The 24573-nt window shown below is 35.4% G+C and overlaps 2 protein-coding genes across 4 annotated transcripts in view; both read left to right on the top strand.

The window, feature by feature from the left end:
- NMU (neuromedin U) overlaps positions 1–15122 on the top strand; it is a 40249-nt gene extending 25127 nt beyond the window's left edge. Inside the window, exons 4-10 of one of the 3 annotated variants that reach the window (XM_082464493.1) lie at positions 577–636; positions 2057–2086; positions 2189–2239; positions 3831–3905; positions 6854–6907; positions 7510–7549; positions 14510–15122. In XM_082464493.1, coding sequence (XP_082320619.1) covers positions 577–636; positions 2057–2086; positions 2189–2239; positions 3831–3905; positions 6854–6907; positions 7510–7545 — 306 coding nt within the window. In that variant the 3' untranslated portion in view covers positions 7546–7549; positions 14510–15122. Of the gene's footprint in view, positions 1–576; positions 637–2056; positions 2087–2188; positions 2240–3830; positions 3906–6853; positions 6908–7509; positions 7550–13348; positions 13540–14509 lie in introns of those variants that run through there. The other 2 variants (XM_082464494.1, XM_082464495.1) reach the window with 2 other exon arrangements.
- Positions 15123–16370: 1248 nt separating this feature from the next.
- PDCL2 (phosducin like 2) overlaps positions 16371–24573 on the top strand; it is a 67735-nt gene continuing 59532 nt past the window's right edge. The window contains exon 1 of the mRNA XM_082464492.1: positions 16371–16514. Within this exon, the coding sequence (XP_082320618.1) occupies positions 16509–16514 (6 nt within the window). The 5' untranslated portion in view covers positions 16371–16508. The remainder of the gene's footprint in view (positions 16515–24573) is intronic.

Genomic DNA, 24573 nt, shown 5'->3' on the forward strand with positions numbered 1-24573 from the left:
GGAAACATCCAGACCCTGTCCACCTGTGGATGGCTGCAAAAAAGAAGATATTAACACATCCCCTCCCCGAGGCTGGCCATTCCAGGGGATATTGCAAAACGTATGGACCTTTTTACTTTACTTCCTAATCTCCTCCCCCTCTCTGTGCTATAAAAGAAACTGGCATCCAAACCCCGATAAGATGGTTATTGTGAGACATTAGTCTGCCATCTTTCCAAATAAAGTCGTATTCCTTGCCTCAGCACCTTGTCTCCAATTTATTGGCCTGTTGTGCGGCAAGCAGAGTGAGCTTGGACTCAGTAACATATGGACTGGACTCTCTTCTCTCCTTTTGAGCTTTCCTGAATTCTTCCGGTTGGTACTAGCTTGTTAGTTCCGCATTCTTACCAGGACCTCCTGTTGTAAGATAACTCATGCAGGTGGTTACTGTGGTGCCTGGCCAGGGCGGGCAGTTTCGGTCAGTGGTTCTCCTAACGGTTGGAATGTCCTTGTGATCCTAACATTTTATGGTTATCTCTTCTATGCAAATGATGATAAAGCAGAAGCATGGCCTATATATCTTCTCATTTCCATTAGGCATCCAGTGCATTGGAGGAGCTTTGCTTCATAATTATGGGGACTCTACCAAAGCCCCAGGTAAGGTTCAAATAGTGTTTAATTTGTAGGCAAAAAAATTGCTCAGTGGTATCTTGGAATTCCTCCTGGAAGAAAATATACCCAATTTAGGAAGCATGCCAAGAGGAGTTAGAAGAGCATAAATTGACTTTGGATAAGAAACAAATACTTCAGTTTCTTTGACGCCTGAGAATTTAGGGTTATATTAATGGAGTTTGCAATCATCTAATTGGAAAATGGTATGTCCCCTTCAAGTATAAGATGTGTTCTAGTTCTGATGAGGGAAATTTGAGGTCATTTTGGCTCTTTCTCTCTTCTTGAATCATACTACAATTGGAGAACAGATGCATTTTTCTAAGCCCAGAGGTTAGGACAGTGTACTTTGTCAGAGAGGACATTAAGAATGCAAAAAAAGCAAACTATATTGTCAATGTCGGTTTGAAAATTATATTCTTACTGTGATGTCTCGGTTTTTATTAAAATTATTATTTGATTCTTGTGTGAGAACTTTTTGTCCCAAAGTGAGGCAATGGGAACTTGAAAAATGGCATGAGGTATCATACCTCAGTTATGTTCTGTATCTTATAGGTAAACGAATTTTAAAATTACCTTATTAAGGATAAGAGCCTTAGGTTTAGAATGTATTTTTCATTAGCAGTTTAACCTATGATCACTGGTTTGGTCTGACTTCCATGACTTTCACATACGGTAATTCAAAGAAAACTTGATATTTTGAAAGCATAAATGTTCTCTTAAACTAAATAAGTGTTTACAGCTATATTTTTTCCAATGTTTTTAATAGTGACATTTTCCAAAACACTTAATTGATTTTTTTCCTAATTAAGAGAAAATAAATGGCAATGGTGTTTATCCATGAGTTTCTATTTATTTTAAAAGCAAATGAGAAAAAAAAAGAATAACAAAAAAGGAATGATATGTCTTGTTCTTAAAGACAGATTTTTGTAGGGAGAGAGGACTATAAAAAAGTTTATGGAAGAAAGCAAAAATAACTGATAATCTTGTTCTTTCATGATAACAACTACAAATATTTTGATGTGATTCCTTCTCGTCTTTTTCTCTGAATTTTCTATCATGTGATCATATCAGTATTTCCTATTCCACCACTACTGAACATTTAGGATGTTTCTAGTTTTTTACTCTTATGAATAATGCTGTAGTAAAGATCTTTGTTCATACTTTTATTTATAAACATACTTTTATTTATAAAGCTTTTGATTAATTGCCCATTTATTTTTAGAGTAATATATGCTTAACCAATTGCACTCTTATGTTTTATGTATAGCACATGTGTCATATATTTTAAAAATTATATAATATAATCTTATAATAAATTATAAATTTTAAACTATACATTTATATTATACATATTATGATTTTCTAATATAATATAATGACATTTCTATATCTCTCTTTTCAACAGGAAACAGATGAAAAAGATAATACCAAAAGGGTAAGGTGATTTCCATAAATATATACATTTAAAAATAATAAAGGAAACCACTAATTATCTATAGTAAAGCTCACTATTTTTTTTTCACTATTTTTTTAACAGTTCTTATTTCATTATTCGAAGACACAAAAGTTGGGCAATTCAAATGCTGTGGTAAGTTGTAGAATTACTTCTTATTAGTAATCACTAGTATTTTTTTTTTTAAACCTGTTTTTGCAGTTTATCTTATAGAGTAGATCAAAATTCATGTTTTTTTCTTTAAAAGTTTACATGTGGGTGAACAAATGGAATTCAGTATTTATTATACATTTATTTTATATCTCAATAACTACAAGTACATTAAATTCATTCATTTATTCATTCAACAGTTATTTACTGGGTATCTACTATGTGCCAAGCACAATTCTAGGTACTAGAAATATAGCAGTAAATGTCATGCAACTTACATTTTAGAGGCAAAAAAAGCAAATGATTAAGTAAAACATATTGTTTTAGATGGTGATTAGTGCAAGGGAAAAACAGACTTATGCAAAGTCATTTTAAGAATTATTTTAAAAGATGATTGTCAAAAATGTATTTAAATATAACTAGAAATACCACTTGTATTCCTAAGAGCTCCTTATTTGTAACTAGGCACTTAATTTGAGAATTTACTCTCTAAGATTAGCCAGATACCAATAACTTGAATTCATTTTACTTCTAAATTGTGTGGTTTTAGTGGTAGTTTTTCTTTTTGTATGCATGAATTTTTAAAATGCTAACCAATCTACTTTGGTGTTTCAATCTAGAATACTTAAGAATTACTTGACTATAATATTCTTTCTAAGCTTGTGACTCACTACCATGGACCAGTTTATGAAACGAGGAACATAGTGTATTTTAAACATGTGTTTACCTGTGGGAAAGTAACTGTAACCATAAACTCAGTTTTAAATGTTTATCCCGTTGAATATTCTTACATGTGAGGAGTTGAAAGTTAGGTTATACTGGCTTCAAATGAAATACAAGTTGAATTGATTAACAAATAACCATTATATGGGGCTTATAGTAGTCCATTTGGTGAATGAATTTAATATTTGTGAGAAGGTTCAATTGAAGTCATGCCTTTAAAATGAAACCGTTATCAGGTAGCCACATGTCTCAAATGTGCTTTCATTTTCTTCTGCTCGGCATTTTTACATCTTGAGAAAATGTATCTTAATCACATTTTTCACTAGCAATGACACATTGCCATTTTTGTGTCTCCTGTTGTCTTGTTCCACATGTTCAATTTAAATGAAATCTATATTTTATAAAGAAGATTACTAGATATGTGTACAGTCTAATCTTCCAGATAAAAATGTTCATGATGGAAAACTGATTCTCACAGAGTTGGCTTCCTGTGTCCCAAATCATTCTGAGTAAGTCTGGAAACAGACAGACAGCTTTTTTGCTTCTCAAAGATGCAGGTGGGTGTTTTCCTTGTTGGCTGCTGCAGATGGAGCTCAGGCCCTCAGGAAAGAGCATCGTCAATAGAATGACCAAGATCCCAGCATAAAACTGCCAACTTTTACTCCATCTCTTGGTTTATTCTCCACAGCTCTTTGAAAGGCTCACAAAGGACTGTCTTAGGTCACATCTTTCTTGTTCTTTTTTGTCTGGAGCAAGGATGGTGGGTAAAAACAAAAACAAATAGGAAGCCGTCTTTATGCCCAATGCTGAGAAACCTGTGTGCTCATCACGTGTGTGTGTTCGTGTCTCTCAGTCATCTGTCCTGCATCCGCTGCTGCAGCTCGTTCCACAACTGCATGAGAAAAGAATGAAGAGGTTCAAAGTGGACGTATGTAACACAAACTGCATGCTTCCTTCGCCACTCCGTGCGTGGCAGCCCTTTCTGTTCGTTCCCTGTGGTGGTGGTTTATAAGATCTTCTTCCGGGTGAGCCTCATGTAACACCCAGGTAGCCTACAGAAGAGCATCTATTCGCAGAAGTGTTTTCACACTCAGGAAGAAGAGAACTGTCCTCCTCCCCATTATATGTCCCTTCTAACCCAGATTGTGGGCAGTGAGGAAAACCGGGATTAGACTTCCTGCCAAGGGCCGTGCCCCTCCCAGTGAGGAAACCTATTCATTCTTGGTTTAAGAAAGGACATGGCAGTGTGCCTAGTCATTAGGTAGGAATAGGAGAAAAGATCAAGGACCATTTACTGCCCCTCTGTGTACAGGTCGGCAGATGGCTGGAATGACAAGCTTTCTATCCAGGTATTAAAGCATTAGTAAGAAGAGTAAGGCTCATGAAGTATTATAAATATAGCAGACATTAAACGTAGGTATTTCGTTTTTTCCACAGTTAACAAAAATATGGCCCAAACTCAGTGTCTGTGTTTAAGATGAACATAACTAAGAGGAACATAAATGAGTTAACACATTTTTAAACTAGAAATTGTGGCATTTTTATTGTCCTTTGAAAAGAATCCTAACTCTTTTGATGATGAAAGTTTCTAGGCGTTATTTTTAAGTAATGCCTTACATTGTTGGAATGCCTTATAGTTTTTAGTCTTATAGGATCTCATTTTATTCTTTTGACAACTCTGTTGGCACTTAACAAGTATTGTTATCCACAGTTTACAAAAAGGAAAACAACTCAGAATAGTTAAAGGAGTTTCCCAAGATCATAGTAGTAAGTGGGATTAGAGATTATAACAATCTCTTGACTTCCAGTCTAGGCAAATATTTTTTTTCACTATGCTGTTTCCTTTGTAGTCTAATCTTGAATATTTCTATTATTGTTAAATTTTTTCTTAATTTAAATACCATATTAATTTTATTCTTCTACTACCAAAAGTTTTCAAATACTTTTTAAAACACATACAGTTTAGGCAAATAAATTCCTCAAAATTTATTTTTATGATCACTATTTCCTCCCTAAATTCTTCACATCGTTGAACTAAGCTTTCATCATGGAAAACAATACTGCTGCCAACTTTAATGAGAAATGTAAGAGGGACTGTAGTAGCCCTTAAAATTTTAGAATTTCCAATATGAAAAAAATCAAATCAGTTTTCATCAAACTTTCTAGAAGTAATATATGCCTTTTTGAATTAACTTTTACTTTCTGAAGAATCTTCCCGACTTATGAATAGTGTAAGATTTCAACTTAAAGATCCAGTTTCTTAAAATACACCAGCAAATTATTAGTTTACTACAACACTTCAGTGTTAGTATTTGCAAAATCAAAGCTACTCAGTATTGTGGGCGGTTTGGTACTTTATCTAAATGTTCCACCTTGAGTGAGACTATCTATATTTACAGATAACTATCTAAAAGTGTGAACTCTGACTTAGTAATAATATCTTGTTGGACAAATGATAGCTCTTAAAAGTATTTTGCAGCAAGCCAGGTTTTCTAGGAATCTCTAAGAGAAAAAAATGTAAAACATGAATTTTAGAAAATTACAGTAAAGTATTACTTTTGCTGGGCCTAAGTCACCTAATTTAAAACCATATTTTTGATAGTGAAATATTTTGGGTTCTTAAAGAAAATGAGTTTTCAGATTTTAGTGCACTCAAACCCTTTTCTTACATGTTCTTTGCTAGACATCCTCACTTCCATCCCCGCATGTTTTTCAGCTCTACCACCCAAATTCTTTTATATACTGTTCTATCTCCAATAAGACTAAAAAGACCTGTATGTTTGAGTTTGAAATTTTTAAATTTGGGCACATTTTAAGTTACATTTGTCCCACTTTTCTTTTTTTCTGTGTAATATAAAATACATAGCTGTTCTTATATAACCATATAAATATAAAGTTTCTATGTGTACATTTTTAAATATTAAACATTTCAATCTTTAAAGTAATTTGGGAGGACTTAATAATCAGGATGAGAATTAGATATAGAATGTTGAGAATTTAAGATACATTTGTTGTAAAGAAGGGATTTTAGAATTTTAATAGACGTCAGGGCCATTTCTTAGAATCTAAAAATGTGATTGTACTTATATTATGGAATACTTGAAAAAGGTCTTGATGACAAATTTCATATAATTGCTGTCCTGATACTTTTATAACTTGCTGTTGAAAATAGGAAGCTATGAGAACCAACTTTATGGAAATCATAAAATGTTAAATATTTTTTTCCATTAACTTTGAAATGAAATATTTTGAGAAAAGAAACACTTCAAAATACATCCATTATGAATAATCAGTTTGTTCCTATTTGGTTTTTTTTTTTCATTACCATTTCTGTTAATATAATTATATTGGGAAAAATCTCCTCAGAAGTCTCATTGAATAAATATAGTTTACCAAATTTGTCCCTCAATTTCAATTTAAATTTCTATAGATATATTATGTATTTTAGCTATGACACAATTCTATTTTATATTTTTGCCTGTTCGTGTGTTAGCACATACAATATGTATTGTAAAGAAATCATTTCATTCTAACAAACTGCTGAAGGGAGATTTTAAATATAGTTAATTATCTATGAAATGTCCTCTGCCTACTTATCAATGAATATATGTACAACTGACAAATTTCATGAAAATAGTATCTGTTAGACTAATAAGGAAATTACCTTAAAATACGACACACTGATGATACTGCTAGTATCACTGAAAATTCTTCCAGTAGAAATACAATAATTACTTATTGATATGAATTATATACTCAAGTCCTTGATTCCCTCATTATTTAATTATGATAGTTGAAAATAACTATACTCTCACGAAGCATTTGCACTTATTTTTACTGTTGTTTGATTTGTAATGCCCTCATTTTCTCTTCCAGGAAGAATTCCAAGGTCCTATTACAGGCCAAAGTAGAGGATTCTTTTTATTCAGGGTATGCACATACTATATTTTTTTAAAAATCAATCAACATCAACATTGAAAAATACTTTCACTGTGCATTTATTTACATTAACTCATAAGTTTTAATTAAGTTTTGAAGTTTATCTAAAGATACTTGACAGCAAGTGTTACAGTCTGAGATTCACTTCTGTCGCCACCTTATTGCCTTAATATCATGGCATCTCTGATCTCTTCTCTAATCCACTACTCATGTTTGTAAATACCCCAAATGACATTCGCCTATTTCACAGTTTAGTTCCATAACATTTCATGTCGGAAATGCGTGTCTGAAAGATGTATTACTCCTTAAGTTCTAATGAAATATTTAGCTAAAGAAATATTAGCCAATGAAATATTTAGCTAAGGAATTACAACTTTATTATAAAGTCTAAGGAGAGCTATATGGTAAGATTTGCATTTCGGAAACTAATTCTAACAATAAATTGGAGGAGAATGGACTGAAAGAAGGAGGAAAATAACAGATATAGATAAGGAAGAAATAATACCACTCATCAAGATCATTAGGCTGCTTTCTATGAAAATTAACTTCTCTCCTTAGTTACATTGATGTGTTTCTCACTTATTATTTTCCAGCCACGCAATGGAAGAAGGTCAGAAGGTTACATTTAAAATGGTATGTGCATCACAATTCAACCCAGTTTGAAAATTTCTGTCATTTTCGGATCTTCACAAGTTAACCTATGCTCAGTTTATTTCTATTATTTGATTGCATGTGTACATTAATATTCTATATAAATACTGCAAATATAGAGGCTGTGAGGACTTCATATGACAGAAAATGCCAGTATTTTAGGGCCAGATTTGCTTTGCCCATGTCGTGCATTCCTCACACTATGTCACAATAGTCATCATCAGTTTTGCAGACACTGACCTAATTATCATTTACTGTGCAAGTAGAATGTGTCAGGGATCATGTTCTTATTTTGGTCATCAGTGTCCATAATAGTGGGCCATAACTTACAGACTGGATGCATTTCTGACTTCCAGATGACCTATATTCAAAGATTCTTTATAAGAGCTGTGATTTACCATTTCCAGAGAACTAAGAAAATGTGGAAAGACATGAAAGCATGACTTCTACTTTGGGACTCCCAGAGTTTCCACCTCAGTGCTGGAGATACAATAGACACTTAGTAGCTATTGAATGGCCCTACACATTTAATAAATATGTTAATCTTAATAACTTATTAGGCTATGAATTTTAAAATTAAATGCAAATGTACATTGATAAATTTATACCACAGAAATAAAACTATATTCTACTAACTTTATATAATCCTAAATGCAGATTCTACGCTGAACATATTTTTGCAAATATTTCATTCATATAATTTATCTCAACCCTTTAATACATACATATTTAGCTTAAGAATATAAAATTCTTAATATTTTCTCATAGAAACGAAAATCAAAACACATTATTTCCAACTAAAGAAGATAACACCAAAATTATACAATATCTAGAAAATGAAGATAATGAAAACACTACATGTTAAAACTTGTGGGACTCTGACAAAACCATATTTAGTGGAAAATTTAAGGCTTTAAACACTATCAAGCAAGAAAAAGTGAGTGAATTAGGAATTTGTCATTAAGTTAAAAAGAACAACAAGGTGAACCTCAGGAAAGCAGAGGAAGAAAATTATAAAATGAAAGATGAAATTAATTGATTATAAAATAGTAAAATACAACAATTGGTAAATAAACCAAAAATCTTATTCTTTATAAAAAATGAAATAACTATCCTAATTTTCCTAGCCTAATCAATGAAAAGAAGAAACCATAAATATACAAAAATACAAATGAAAAGAGGGAAATTAAAACAGATACAGAAGAAATGGGAGTCATAAGAGTACTTTTCAAATCTCTGTGCCTATCAGTTTGAAAACCTAGATAAAATGGAGAATATATAATAAAGTAGATGCTACCAAAATTGACCTCAGAAAAAAGAAAAAAAAAAAATCTAAGCATACTGATAGCCTTGGAAAAAAATCGAGAATGTTATCTAGAAACTCTCCTGTCAAGAGTACTAGGACAAGAAATTTCAGATTTTTCCAGCTCAGAGAAGGAAGAAAAATTTCAAAATATTTTTATGAAGTCAGCAAATACTAATACCAAAACCTTACAAAGTTAGTATAAGAAAGGAAGCTGTAGGTCAATTCTGTTTATAAATATCAATGCAAACATTTAAAAGAAATATTAGTAAATAGTATTCAGCAATACATTGAAATAATTATATGACCCCATGAAGTGAAGTTCATTCCAGCAACTAAGATGGTTCAATATCAGGAAGTCTATGAAAATATTTTCACCATTAAAAGAAAAATTATACAATCAACTCAATACAGGCATACCTCCATTTTATTGCACTTTGCTTTATTGTGCCTCACAGATATTATGTGTTTTACAATTTGAAGGTTTGTGACAACCCTGTGTTGAGCAGGTCTATCAGTGTCATTTTTCCCAAAAGCATTTGCTCACTTCGTGTCTTATGTCTCATTTTGGTAATTCTTAAAATATTTCAAACTTTTCCATTATCATTATATTCGTTATGGTGATCTGTGATCAGTGATCTTTGATATTACGATTGAAATTGTTTTGCGGTGCCATGATCCACGCCCATGTAAGATGGCAAACTTAATTGATAAATGTGTGTGTTCTGACTGCTCCATTGACCAGCCATTCCACGGTCACTCTCCCTCTCGTCAGGCCTCCCTATTCCCTGAGACACAAAAATATTTAAATTAGGCCAATTAATAATCCTACAATGGCCTCTAAGGTCTCAAGTGAAAGGAAGAGTTACACAGCTCTCATTTTAAATCAAAAGCTAGAAATGATTAAGCTTAGTGAGGAAGGCATGTCAAAAGCCGAGACAGGCCAAAAGCTAGGCCCCTTGTGCCAGACAGCCAAGTTGTGAATGCAAAGAAAAAGTTCTTGAAGGAAATTAAAAGTGCTACTCCAGTGAACACGTGAATAAGAAATTGAAGTAGCCTTATTGCTGATATGGAGAACATTTCAGTGGTCTGGATAAAAGATCAAACCAGCCACAATGTTCCCTTGAGCCAAAGCCTAATCCAGAGCAAGGTCCTAACTCTCTTCAATTCTGTGAAGGCTGAGAGAGTTGAGGAAGCTGCAGAAGAAAAGTTTGAAGCTAGCAGAGATTGTTTCATGAGGTTCAAGGAAAGAAGCTGTCTTCATAGCATAAAAGTTCAAGTTGAAGCAGTAAGTGCTAATGTAGAAGCTGTAGCAAAATCCAGAAGATCTAGCTAAGATAATTAATGAAGGTGGCTACACTGAACAACAGATTTTCAATGTAGACAAAACCACTTTCTATTGAAAGAAGATGCCATCTAGGACTTTCAAAGCTAGAGAGAAGTCACTGCCCGGTTTCAAATCTTTGAAGGACAAGCTGACTCTTGTTAGGAGCTAGCGCAGCTGGTGACTGTAAGTTGAAGCCAATGCTCACTTACCATTCAGAAAACCCTAGGGCCCTTAAGAATTATGTTGAATCTACTCTGCCTGTGCTCTAAAAATGGAAAAACAAAGGCTAGATGACAGCATATCTTATGCAACAAAGATTATTGACTATTTTAAGCCCAGTATCGAGACTTACTGCTCAGAAAAAAAGATTCCTTTCAAAATATTACTGCTCATTGACAATGCATCTGGTCACCCAGGCACTCTGATGGAGATGTACAGCGAGATTGTTTTCAAGCCTCCTAACACAACATCCCATGGATCAAGGAATAATTTCTTCAAGTCTTATTATTTAAGAAATGCATTGTGTAAGGTGATAACTACCATAGATAGTGATTCCTCCAGTGGATCTAGGCAAAGTATAATAAATTGAAAACCTTTTGGAAAGGGTTCATCATTCTAGATACCATTAAGAATATTTTTGATTCATAGGAAGAGGTTAAAATAACAGGAGTTTGGAAGAGCTGATTCTAAACCTCATGGATGACTTTGAGGGTTCAAGACTTCAGTGGAGGAAGTAACTACAGATGTGGTAGAAATAGCAAGAGAACTCGAATTAGAAGCGGAGCCTGAAGATGTGACTGAATTGCTATAATCTCATGATAAAACTTTAACAGATGAGCAGTTGCTTCTTATGGCTGAGCAAAGAAAGTGGTTTCTTGAGACGGAATCTGCACCCAGTGAAGACGCTGTAAAAATTGTTGAAATGACAACAATTTCAATGACAGGGATTTAGAATATTACATAAACTTAGTTGATAAAGCAGCAGCAGGGGGACTTCCCTGGGGGGTCCAGTGGTTAAGACTCCATGCTTCCACTGCAGGGAGTGCAGGTCCAATGCGGTGCGGAACTAAGATCCCGCACGCCGCTCGGCGCAGCCAAAAAGAAAAACAAAGCAGCAGCAGCAGCAGCAGCAGGGTTTGAGAGGATTGACTCCAATTTTGAAAGAAGTTTTACTATGAGTAAAATGCCATCAAACAGCATTGCATGCTATCAGAGAAATTGTCCCTGAAAGGAAGAGTCAATCGATGTGGCAGACTTCATTGTTGTCTTATTTTAAGAAATTGTCACCGTCACCCCAGCCTTCAGCGACTAATACCCTGATCCCTCAGCAGCCATTAACATCTAGGCAAGACCCTTCACCAGCAAAGAGATTACGAATCTCTGAAGGCTCAGTTGATGTTTAGCAATTTTTATCAATAAAGTATTTTAAATTGAGGTATGTGCATTTGTCTTTTTAGACATAAAGCTACTGTGCACTTAATAAACTATTGTATAGTGTAAACATAACTTTTATATGCAACAGGAGACTAAAAAATTTGTATGACTTGCTTTATTGAGATATTCACTGGAACTGAACCTGCAGTATCTCTGAGGTATGCCTGTAGATGCTTTTGGTAAAGTTCCATGTCAATTTCTGATGTTTTCAAAGAAGATCCTGTAGAAAGAGATGAATCTTTATTAACAATATTTATATAATGGTCTGAAACAAAGTCAGTAGAAGGCTTGATAGTAAAACATTTTGGAGTATTTCTATTAACATCAGAAACAAAACAAGGATGCTCTGTTCTCTTTTATTTCATGTAGTTCTTATGCATTAGCCAACTCAGACAAGAAAGAAATAAAAGATACAAATATTGGAAAAGTGAAGAAAAAATTTTATGTTCTCATGGGGCATAATTATGAACTTGAATTTTCAAACTATATTTGGTATTAACTCATGTTTCAACAAAGGCTTGTTATGTTCACATCAAGAATATGAGCAGGGCTTCACTGGTGGCTCAGTGGTTAAGAATCCGCCTGCCAATGCAGGGGACACGGGTTCGAGCCCTGGTCCAGTAAGATCCCACATGCTGCAGAGCAACTAAGCCCGTGAGCCACAATTACTGAGCCTGTGCTCTAGAGCCCATAAGCCACAACTACTGAAGCCTGCATGCCACAACTACTGAAGCCCGCGTGCCTAGAGCCCATGGTCCACAATAAGAGAAGCCACCACAGTGAGAAGCCCATGCACCACAACGAAGAGTAGCCCCTGCTCGCCACAACTAGAGAAAGACCACGTGCACCAACAAAGACCCAACGCAGCCAAAAATAAATAAATAAATAAAATAAATTTATTTAAAAAAAAGAATATGAGCAATCATATTTCTAATTTTTTCTTGTTTCAAGGAACTAAGAACAAAAAGTTAATGGAAAAGAACTGTATTTTATAATATTACAAATGTTGAGGCATTTTATAAAATGTGAACAAAAAATAGTTTAATACTAAATGGAAAAAATGTCTGATTTTAACACTAAACTAAGTGTTAGAGTGCTCATAAATGTGAAATGGAATTTAATCCATGATTTGATCAAGTTAGCAAAAAATTCTCTCTGAAACCGAGAAAAAATAGCTTTATTTGGATTGTTTCCAAGATTAGGGCCCACATATACTAATTCACTCAGGATTTCATTTTATCTTGTCAATAGAGAAACACTTCAATAATACTTTTTCTTTGTTTTTCTCATCTGATTATCTGAGATCTTACTCTGTCCTGATGACTTATATTTATTTAGACTATGGTTAGATATAAAATAGGATGATTTAGTCACAAATACATGAGGAATAACTGCAACATATTCATAAATCTTATTGGCATCAATGAGCTTTAGGAAACTACTTTTATACAGTTAAATAATTTTTGTAAAACTTTGGAAAATAGTGGCATACAGAATAAGCATTTCCTCAGAGAGATATTAAACGATAATTAAAAATATGCAGATTGAAGAATAGCTGAGAAATATCTCAGATGTCAATTTTATCATACATGACAAAATATTTATAGAAATGTCTATATATAAAGGAAGTGTATATAGACTTGTATATATGCTCATTATATACATACATTCATATACCCGTTTATACGTGAATCTAAATTCAAATTTTTTTTAACAGAATGCCAACTATTTTCTGCAGAAACAACGCTATGGAATACAAGATGTACTGACATTTTGTTTTCTTCTGAAAAACAATCCTTGCTAAGTTTAACATGTTTGAGAATCCCTGTGTTGTAAGCATTCTCAGTAAAAGTTGATTGAGATTGTAAATGTTTAGTTTGTTGAAAATTAAAGAAGCATCTTAAAATATTTTTTCTTAGTGTTGTAATGATAGATAGTGTATAATAAAGCTGTGAATAATTATGTTCCTTAGATCCTTGAGGCTGTTGATGGTACTCATATACAATGCTCTTTTGATATTTTTATTAAAGGTAGTTAGTAGAGCTGAGTTTTAATGAGCGATTTTAGTTTATTCTATTTGGATTTCTTCAGTGACAAAATCACCAGCTCTTACAAAATAGCAGAATGCCAAATAGCTAACAATCTTAGAACATGAATACCAACTAAAACTAAACTAGTTGGAGGACTTGGCCATGATCCATCCAATAGTCCAATAAGCAAGTTCTGATATATACACTGTAAAATAGATGTCTTATTGCTACTCACACAACAGGAGGCCAGCTTTTTCTACCAAGTAGTAGTATTAAGTTTATCTTTTTTTTTTTATTGGAGTATAGTTGATTTACAATGTTGTGTTAGTTTCTGCTGTACAGCAAAGTGAGTCAGTTATACATATACATATATCCACTCTCTTTTAGATTCTTACCCCATATAGGTCATTACAGAGTATTGAGTAGAGTTCCCTGTGCTATACAATAGATTCTTATTAGTTATCTAGTTGTTTCACCCTGCAGCATCTGAAAGGCAACCAGCCTTGTCCAGAAAGAATGCAATCTTACTAGTAGAGAATCATGAACACAGTGGGTGAACTTTTTACATCAAATCAGTGTCTAGTGGGCACAATTAACCTCATATGGATGTTGAGATTCTTTCCCTTCAGGTTCCCCTGGGTTTTCCCTTCAGATTCCCCTGGATTTTCCCTTCTGACCTGGCCTCTTGGATAACCGCCTACTCTACCAGCCGGTTGCTGGCTGATTAGAGAAGGCTGGCTCTCTGTGTGGGTAGGATTAGTTCTTACGTTCTTCAGAGTATCTAACAAGCCTTTGTCTTACTAATGATGACCACTGATTATAGCTTAAATTATGCCTTTTTCTAACAGAGTCCCTGAATTTCACTTCTTGTCAACCCACGTGAAGAACATGAGAAAGAAGGAGCAGAAGAGAACAAAAAGTATCTTCTTTAAAAAATGAATTGCCTTGATGAGATGCGGACTTGAGACAGAGAATGTTGCCAGAGCTGCTCCAGGTCTTTGCTCAAAACCTGCCAACCCCCACTTTTAGCAAGAGTTAACATAAATCTTTAAAGGGTCCAGAAATAAAAAAGGAAGCTACAAACAAACAAAAACCAGATGGAACCAGCTAGGACCAAGATGGTGACAGATCTGACCTCCAACAGACCCTGAATCTCATTATATGCTGATTTTACTACATTAGCATATTAAATGACATGCCTACTCGTGGCCAAGACTGGATATTAAGGACCAAAAAAGGATAAAAAGGGGTGGCACTCCATTCCCTTGGAAAAAACTCTGCCTCTTCCCCAGTAGACTAATGCATATGCCTCCCCATCATTAACCTCACTCCTCCTCCCTTTGTCTTTACTCTTTAAAATTAAAGCCCTCTGGACACGTGGGCAAGAAGTGGATCTGTGAACTTAGTTCCTGCTTCTCCATTCTTTGGCCACTGAATAAAGCTTGTGCTATGTTGATCTCAGCTTTGGCTTCGTTATTTGGCTGCTTGAACGTGAATGGAAAAAGAACCCTCCCCCCGCCAAGGCAGAGAGCCATTGCCCAGCTAGGGGCTGAGCAGGGTCCGTAGGACTTAATTCGGTAACAAAAGGGCTCTAAAGCTCTAAATGTATAGGCAGTGTTAGCTAGTGCTATGCACAGTAATTCAACTAGCCTGGATTTTAGATTGTCAAAATAAGAAAGGGAGTTGACTGCTAATTCAAGCAGCAGCTCCCAGGGCCTGTCGGAAATCTAGAGAGACTTAGGCCACTTACATTTTGGGGGGTTCCCCTGATATTAAAAAGAAGACGGAGAAGAAGAAGAAAGAGGAGGAGGAGTAGAAGGGGAATGAGGGAGGAAGGCGGGAGGGGAGAGGAGGAGGAGGGGAATGAGAAAAAGAAGAAAACAAAACATGGTTACAAAAATAGTGTGATGTTTTAAAATATTTTATATTTAATATTAATATTTTACACACAAATAAAACAAAACATATAGGCTGTTAGGAATGTACGATTTGTATTAACTGGGCACTACAGATGGAGTAGTCCAATGCTGAGCCCGAGTTTAAAACTGTGTCACTAAAAACATTTTTTCTTCTTTTCCAACTCTTTTCGCATCTTTGTGACCATGGGTATAACCTTATTTGGCAATAACATCATATGTTTTCCTCATGTTCCTGGCAGCTCCCAGTAAACATCCTTTCCTTCATCTAAACACCAAGGAACCAAACTGTCTAGGTTTCCTACCTAAAGTCTGAGCTCCTGTCTCCTAAGGCAATGGGTTTTTAAGGTGGCGGCAGAGAGCCATTTGAGAATCTGATGAAAGCTCTGGTCCTTAAATACCCCCCAAAACTTACACATACAACACAATTATGTGTGCATCGAGGACTGGGGCTAGGCACCCCCTGAAGTCCATCCAAATATAGGCTATGGGTTCCACGTTAAGAACTTCTACTCTGAAGAGTTCTCTCCCCAGGATTTTGTTACTTCTCCATGAAGACAGGACTCAGGGATTGAAGGGTGCCGGAGGCACGGAAACAACGCGTGATTTTGGAGGTGGTGGAGGGAAGGGTGGGAGGAATGCCGGCACCAGTATCATGAACGAAAGAGGCGCTGCTTGGGATAAATGCCCAAGTCCAGGTGCGTCAGTACCCACAGCCACTTCCTAGGCCACACCTCCGCGTTGCCTGGCAACAGAGCTTCGCCAGGCGCACGTGCGTCAGAGGCTCTTGTTCTCCCGTCTCCCTCCCCCTGGGCAGTGGGAATAGCTAGGACCTCGGCGGGCTCCCTTGTGGCTTCGAGGGGACGTCGGAGCCAGCAGTCCCCGCCAGGAGTTAGACGACACCGGCGTGTGAGGGGCGAGGCGGAACACCATGCAGGTGGGAGTCGCGGCTTCCGGGGAACCTGGACACCCCAGCGGGGTCCCTGGCTGGGCCTGAGGCTGAGCGCGATGGGGAGGGCGGCCTATAGGGGTTAGGTTCTAACATTTGTTTTCAGTGAGAGCTGAATTTTGCTTGCGTCTCTGTCACGATTGGAGAGAAATTCAAATTACCTCTAGGAGAACGCCGTTTTTTCAACACTCAAGAAAGACTTCCGCTTGTCGCTGGAGGAAGCCTTTGGATTGCGTTTCACACCTATATCCTGGAAATCTTACTGCTGCGCTATTTCTGACTTAAGAAATAGACCATCAGCTTTAGCCCAAGTGTAATTAAATTTAAGTATCCTGCCCCACTACATTTTAAAAAGGTCAGAGAGGGAACCCTAATAGTCGCATCTGTCTTGAGAAAGACCAGCTGTCCCTGGAGTTTCTCCTACCTGATCACAAAAACTCTGTTAAACTTCCATTAATTCGTAAGAAGGTTGCTCCTCTATCTAAAGCTGCATTATTAAGCAGAAGGCTGTGCTTTTATTTCCTTTTTTAAATCAGAGTAAAATTCTCATTTCCAACTTCAGAAAAGCTTCTTCCCACCTGCTATCCCAGATTAAAACCCCTGTGATTTTTCTAGTTTTACATATTTAATTTTGGAAATCGTTTATGCTGTATAATTTGTTAGGATATTTTGAACACAAATTACATATAATTTTAAAGGGTATTCCTTTTGTGTTAATAATAGATTCCTAGCAAGTGCATTTTATTCACTATGTAAAAACATTGCAAATTTGTCCTGATTTTTGTCTGCTCTTCAAGAAATAGGCTGAAATGTAATTGAGAGTAGAGACGACAGCATATTAATCTGTGTTCATTTATTTATTCATTGATTTATTCAATAGCCAGTTATTCAGTGCTTATGTGTAGTTGTGGACTTGTTCTAAAAGAGCTTACTGTGGGGGAATAAGAGAGAGTCAGATATAACTGTGTCATGATAAATGCCATAATACCTTTATCAAATAGATTGCGATGCCTATTTCTATTTCTCTTATTACAATTTCATAGATAATTTCTAAAGGTGAAGGGAAGATCAGAGTATAGAGCATTTACTATTAAATCCCATTGCAACTAACTCCCAGATCAGTTAAGGAAGAGCAGTCACGGAGAGGTATGAATAAAACCATAAGTATGTGATATCATGAATATCAAGAAAGAGTGTTTTAACGAAAAGAATGACAAACTCTCCCCAGTTCTGCCTGAGATATCAAATACAATGAAAATCCATTGAAAATAACAACATGGAGCTCATAGGTGACCTTAGAACAGTTTTGAAAGGAGTATTGGAGGTAGAAGCCAAATTTGGAGTAGGTCAAAGAATGAATGGGAGGTGGAAGTGGTTACAGCATATATAGACAATTATTTTAAGAAGTTTGAGTAGGAAGGAGAAAAGAGAGATAGGGTGGTAGGGGGTGCAAAGTGCAGGGAGGGTTTTTTAAAAAGGTGACTGCTGGATTTTCTGATAATAGAGGGCTCAGTTATTTGGACCAACTCTCCTGCTGAATAATGCTGGCTAGAATGTAAAACCTATCTCCTTAAAAGCATCAGAGATAACGTGATAGTAAATGATGAGACCAAAATCAAAGGGAAAGTGGAAAAGCAGGTGAATGGATTTCCAGAGCTTTAAAGCCAGTTTTACCACAAGGCCATCTTAGCAATCTGCAGTTCGTTCCTGGGTGTAATCACAGGGTGACGAGGAATCAAAGGGTATGGTCCATGGAAGCATGGGAAACTAATAGGAGTATGAACCAGAGATAAACCCATGTCTAGGGGAATTCAGGGAAGGTCGTCTTGATGCCTAGTGGAGCAGGAGAGAAAAAGAAAAGCAATAAAACCTATCCCCTAGAAGTTGTGGCTCAAGAGAGCTCTCACATAGATTGCAACCTAAGGCATATTGTCTGGGTGATCCAACAAACTTCAAACTGTGAATTTGATATAAATTAGTTATATGGGGCTTCCCTGGTGGCGCAGTGGTTGAGAATCTGCCTGCCAATGCAGGGGACACGGGTTCGAGCCCTGGTCTGGGAAGATCCCACATGCCGTGGAGCAACTAGGCCCATGAGCCACAACTACTGAGCCTGCGCGTCTGGAGCCTGTGCTCCGCAACAAGAGAGGCCACGATAGTGAGAGGCCCACGCACCGCGATGAAGAGTGGCCCCTGCTTGCCGCAACTAGAGAAAGCCCTAGCACAGAAACAAAGACCCAACATAGCAATTAATCAATCAATAAAAAATAAATCTTTAAAAAAAAATTAGTTATATACTAATTAGTGCTTGTAAATACCTGGAAGAAATAGCAAATCCTTGTGCAGGAAGACATCTTTATGTTAGAATTCATGGAGATAAGTTTTCAAGGACATCAAGCAGAAATCAGTCAAAAGTGACCAAGCACACAAGGGAACAGGGCACTATGAGCATGAACCAACAAAAACAGACTTGCAGAGACTTCAGTTATCTGAATGATCAGAAACAGGTATAAAATAACTATGCTTATTATGTTTAAAAAAACAAAAGACCAAATTGAAATTATCTTCAAAGAGTAGGAGACTATAAAAAGTGACCATAAAATTTGATGAAGACATTTCTATACACTACAGTGAATAATAAGAAAGGAAATTAAGAAAACAATTCCATGTATAATTGCATCAAAAAGAATAAAATACTCAGGAATAAACATAAACAAGGAGGCAAAAGACTTGTACACTGAAAACTACAAAACATTGCTGATAGGATCAGTGTCCTTATAAGAAGAGGAAGAGACACTAGAGCATGCTCTCTCTCTTTGCACACACACAGAGGAAAGGCTATGTGAGCACACAACAAGAAGGTGGCCTCCTGCAAGCTAGGAGAAGAGTTCTCACCAGTAGCAGCCCTGCTGGCACCTTGATTTTAGACTTCCAGCCTCCAGAATTGTGAGAAAATAAATTTCTATTTAAGTCACCTGGTCTGTGATATTCTGTTATGGCATCCCAAGCAGACTAACACAGGCTCTTCTGCCATCTGCAATCTGCTGTAAAGCCCATTCAGTGAATTTTTTATTTCAGTTGTTGATCTTTTCAGTTCAAGAATTTCCATTTGCTTGAGTGTCCTCAAAACATGGCAACTGGTTTCCCCCCAGAGCAAGTGATGAGAGAGACTGAGAGGAAAAAGCAGCAGCAGTGCCTTTTGTGACTTAGTCTTAGAAATCACATAGTGTCACTTCTATCATATTTTCAGTTTATTAGAAATGAGACAGCAGGTTCAGCGTATACTCAGTGGAAGTGGGTTAAGCTTCAACTCTCAAAAAAGGTGCATGAAAGAATTTGTGAACATATTTTAAAATTAACACAATAGTTTAAAAAGAAGATTAGATATAGTTGAGGGCGTTTTACAATCATATGGCATGGGGTGGCAGAAAGCTACCATTTTAATAGAGATGTTGGAGGGCAAAGTCCTGGGCTGGTAGAGTGGTGGGAGAATCATGAGGAAGTCTCAGAAAGGAAAATAACACAGAAGGGATGATCCTTAAATTCTGCGTATAAAATCCACACAAATTCTTATTTGTCAGCCAAACTCCATATGTATATAGGAGACCCCAAGGTGCCTGGCAAAAAGCAGCCACTAGAAGGTCAAAGAACTGAAGTGATCTGAGGTTTTGGCTGCTGCCCATTTCAATTGAAGTAGTTTGGTGTTTGAGTCCAACCAAGTTAACTGCCTTCAAGTATGAAAATCAACATACTTTAGAGGAACATAAAAAATCATAAATTTCTATGATGTATCTTCCTGAATGTCTAGTATGCAATAAAAATTATATAAGCAAAAAGAAAAAAAATGAAAAGCCATATTCAAAATGTGACTCATATTCAAAAGCAAAGCAACCAATGGAAACAAATCCTGAGACTATCCAGATGTTGATATTAGCAAAAGAAGACTTTAGAGCAGCTATTATAAATATATTCAAGGACTTAAAGGAAAATGAATTAACAGTTGGAGAATCATAACAGAGAAATAGAAACAGTAATAAAGCAAATGGAAATTCTTGAACTGAAAAGATCAACAACTGAAATAAAAAATTCACTGAATGGGCTTTACAGCAGATTGCAGATGGCAGAAGAGTCAGGGAACTTGGATTCATCAATAGAAAGTGTCCAACTTCAAGAACAGAGAGAAAAATATTAAAAGTGAATAGAGATTCAGTGAACTGAAGGGACATTGTTAAATTGGTTAACATACATCTAACTGTAATACATGGCTAACATACATGTAACATCCTGTCAAAAATCCTAGAAGGAGAGGAAAGACGGGGTGGGGGGGCAGGAAAAAATTGAAAGGATGATGGATAAAATTGTCCAGAGTTTGAGGGAAGACATAAACTTAACAATCTAAGAAGTTCAGGGAACTCCAAACAGGGTAAATACAAATAAAACCACACCAAGCACATAGACACACTTCTGAAATCAAAAGATAAAATCTTGAAAACACCCAGAGAAAAGACATAATGTAAAGATGTGTATGTTACGTATATACAGGAGAACAGCAATATGATTGACAGCTGACTTCTCATCAGAAACATTGGAGGCCAGAAGGCTTTTAAAATGCTTTAAATGCTGGAGGGAAAACTTTCAAACCAAAATTCTATATCCAGCTAAACTATCCATCAAAAAAACTGGGAAAAAATAGACATTTTCAGAAATATGAAAACTGAGAGAATTAGGTTCCAACAGACCTGAAGGGTAAGAAATGCAAGGAAGTTTCTTCAGACGGAAAGGAAATTACATCAGGTGGAAAACTGGATCTAAAAGTAAGTGTGAAGAGCACCTTAAATGGTAAATATGTGGGTAAATTCTAAAAACTAAATATATTTATTCTCTTAATTTTCTTAAAAGACATAATTGTTTATGGTAGAAATCATAACATTGTATTATAGGGGTTCAAATATATTGTAAATGTTAATATATATAACAGCAGTAAGACAAAGGATGGGATAGTGGTAAATGGAACTATACTAAGTGAGGTTCCCATATTTTATGTAAAATACTACAATATTAACTGTAATATGTTAAAGATACCATTATAATTTCTAGAACAATTATTAAGGCAATAATGCAAAGATGTATACCTAAAAGGCCAGTTGCAAAGAACATAATTCTAGAAAATATTTAATCGAAAGAAGGCAAAAAAGGAACAGAGGAACAAAAAAGCAAACAATACTAATTAAAAACAGGAAAATAGTAGCTCTACATCTAATATTAACAATTATATTAATTTGCTGTACAGCAGAAACTAACACAACACTGTAAAGCAACTATACTCCAATAAAAATTAAAAAGACAATTATAGTTAGTGTAAATGGAGTAAACACTTAAATTAAAAAGTAGAGATTATCAGAATAGTTTAAAAAGCAAAACATAGCTACATATTGCTAAAAGAGACACACTTTAAATACAAAGAAACATGGGTTAAAGTAAAAGGATTGAAAAAGACATGTTATTTAAACAGTACTTAGGAATAAGGGGTATAAACTATATTAGTAACAAACAAAATAGACATCAAGATGAGGATTACTGCTAGAAATTAAAAGGAACATTTTATAATGATAGGAGAAATTCATCAGGAAAATATCATAAATATAGCTGTGGATTTGCATAATCAATCTTCAAACACATAAAGCAAAAACTGACGGAGAAATAGACAAATCCACAGTCATAACTAGAGATTTTAACACCCCTCCTCCTAGTAATTGATAGAACAAGTAGATATAGAAATCACAGAATAGAAGATCTGAACAAATCTGTCAACAGTCTATTGATTTGTGGAGAAAAAAGCCCATCAGTGGCAAAATACACATTCTTTTCACACTATGTAGAACATTCACTAAGATATGCCATATGCTGGGTCATAAAACAAGTAAATGCATTTCAAAAAATCAAAATCTTAACAAAGTATGTTTTCCGACCATGCAGAAGTAACTTAGAAATTATTAATAAGATACCTAGGAAATTCCAAAATATTTGAAAATTAAGCAGTATCCTTCCAAGTAAAAATGTCAGCAAAAAATCATAAGATTAGAAATATTTTTAATGGAATAATAATAAAAATACAGCATACCAAAACTTGTAGGATGCAGCTAAAGAATTTGTTAAAGGAAATTTCGTAGCTTTAAGTGGTTATAATTAGAAAAGAACTCCAACAAAGATGTTAAAAAATTTTTTTTAATTAAAAAAAATAGACTAAAAAAAAAGTTCTATGTGTGCTTGAAAAGAAGAAAAAAAAAAAAAGAAAGGTTTATAGCTTGATCTAAGCTTCCACCTTAAAGTAGAAAAAAATATGAGCAAAACACAATAGAGAGGCTTCTCTTTTTAAATATTTGTATTATCTGTCAGGAGTTCTCCTTTTTCATTTTTAATACTGGTGATGTCTTCTCACTTTTTTTCTTTATCAGTCTTGGCAAGTGTTTATTTTATTAGTCTTCTCTAAGACCCAATTTTTGGCCTTGTTAACCCACTCTATTATATATTTGATTCTTATTTCATTAATTTCTATTTTCATCTTTATTATTTCCTTCCTTCTACCTTTGGTTTATTTTGATGTTCTTTTCCCAGCTTTTTAGGTTGGATGCTTGTATATTAATTTGTAAGCCTTTTCCATTTTCTAATATGTTACATTCAGGGTGTAAAATTCCTTTCATGAACTGCTCTCGTTGCGGCCCACATATTTTTGATACGTGGCTTTATTATCATTCAATTCTTAATGCTTTTAAATTTCCATTGTGATTTCTTCTTTGACCCTTTGGTCATTTAGAATTTTTTTTTAATTCCAAATATATGATGATCTCCTAGTTATCATTTTCTTATTGATTTCTGTCTTTGGTCACTGTGCTCGGATCTGTGCACCTTTATTCAATTTCTCAGCCTCTTGGCCTCTTTCAGAATTGGTAGTTGATTGAAGGGGAATGGACCCAAACATGGAGCTTCTTTCTCTGGGTCTCCTTCTCATCCAGGATTTTCTTACCATAATTCTCTTCACTGCTTTGCTGATTCTCCAGTGCCTTCAAATTAATTTTCATCTATTTTGTCCAGTTTTACTAGCTGTTCTCAGTAAGAGGCTTGATCAAATTATCTAGTCTGCCATTACCAAGTGCAGAACTCCTGCTGATGGTAACTTAATTGTTTTAAGACATATAGAAAGAATGGAGATCAGAAGATTTTGTGGATAGAGAGACCAGTAAAAGACCAGTGTGAATAAAAAACCGAAACTTTGCCCAAAGAATAGGATGAAGAGGAGAAATAAGATGATACTTGTATTAGTTATCCATTGTTGCATAACAAATCACCACAAACTTGGTGACTTAAAATAACACATTTATTATCTCAGAGTTTTTATGGGTCAAGGATCCAGGCATTGCTTAGCTGGGCCATCTGCTTCAGAGTCTCCAACAAGGTTGCAATTAAAGTGTCAGCTAGAGCTGGGGTTGAATCTGAAGGTACAACAGAGTACATCTGAAGGATCCCCTTCTGAGTTTATTTGCAGGGTAGTTGGCAGAATTCAGTTCTTTTGGAGCTATTTGACTGAGCATCTCAGTGTCTAGCTGATTGTTGAATACATTTTCCTTGTCACATAGTTCTCTCCATGGGGGACCTCACAGTATGACAGCTTGCTTTATCAAAGCCAGCAAGTGTGAGAGAATGTTGGCAAGATGGAAGTTACGATCTTATGGAATGAAATCAAAGAAATTATATTCCTTTACCTTTGCCATATTCTATTGATTAGAAGCATGCCATGGTTCCCACCCATAATCAAGGAGAGGGGATTATGCAGGATGTGAATACCCGGAGGTGGAGCTCATTCAAGGCTATCTTTTACTTTGTTTGCAGCAGTATTTACTCATGTATATAATTAAGTTCTCCTTTTCTCTGAAAACCTCAGAGAAAAGGTACAGCAGACTAGAAAGACAATATAGTTGATATGCGACAGACAATTACAGGAAGAGCAGCAAATAAAACATCAAAGCCTAAGTAACATGGAAAACAAGGT

This window comes from Balaenoptera physalus (assembly GCF_965194825.1).
Source record: "Balaenoptera physalus genome assembly, chromosome: 5".
Lineage (NCBI taxonomy): Eukaryota > Metazoa > Chordata > Mammalia > Artiodactyla > Balaenopteridae > Balaenoptera > Balaenoptera physalus.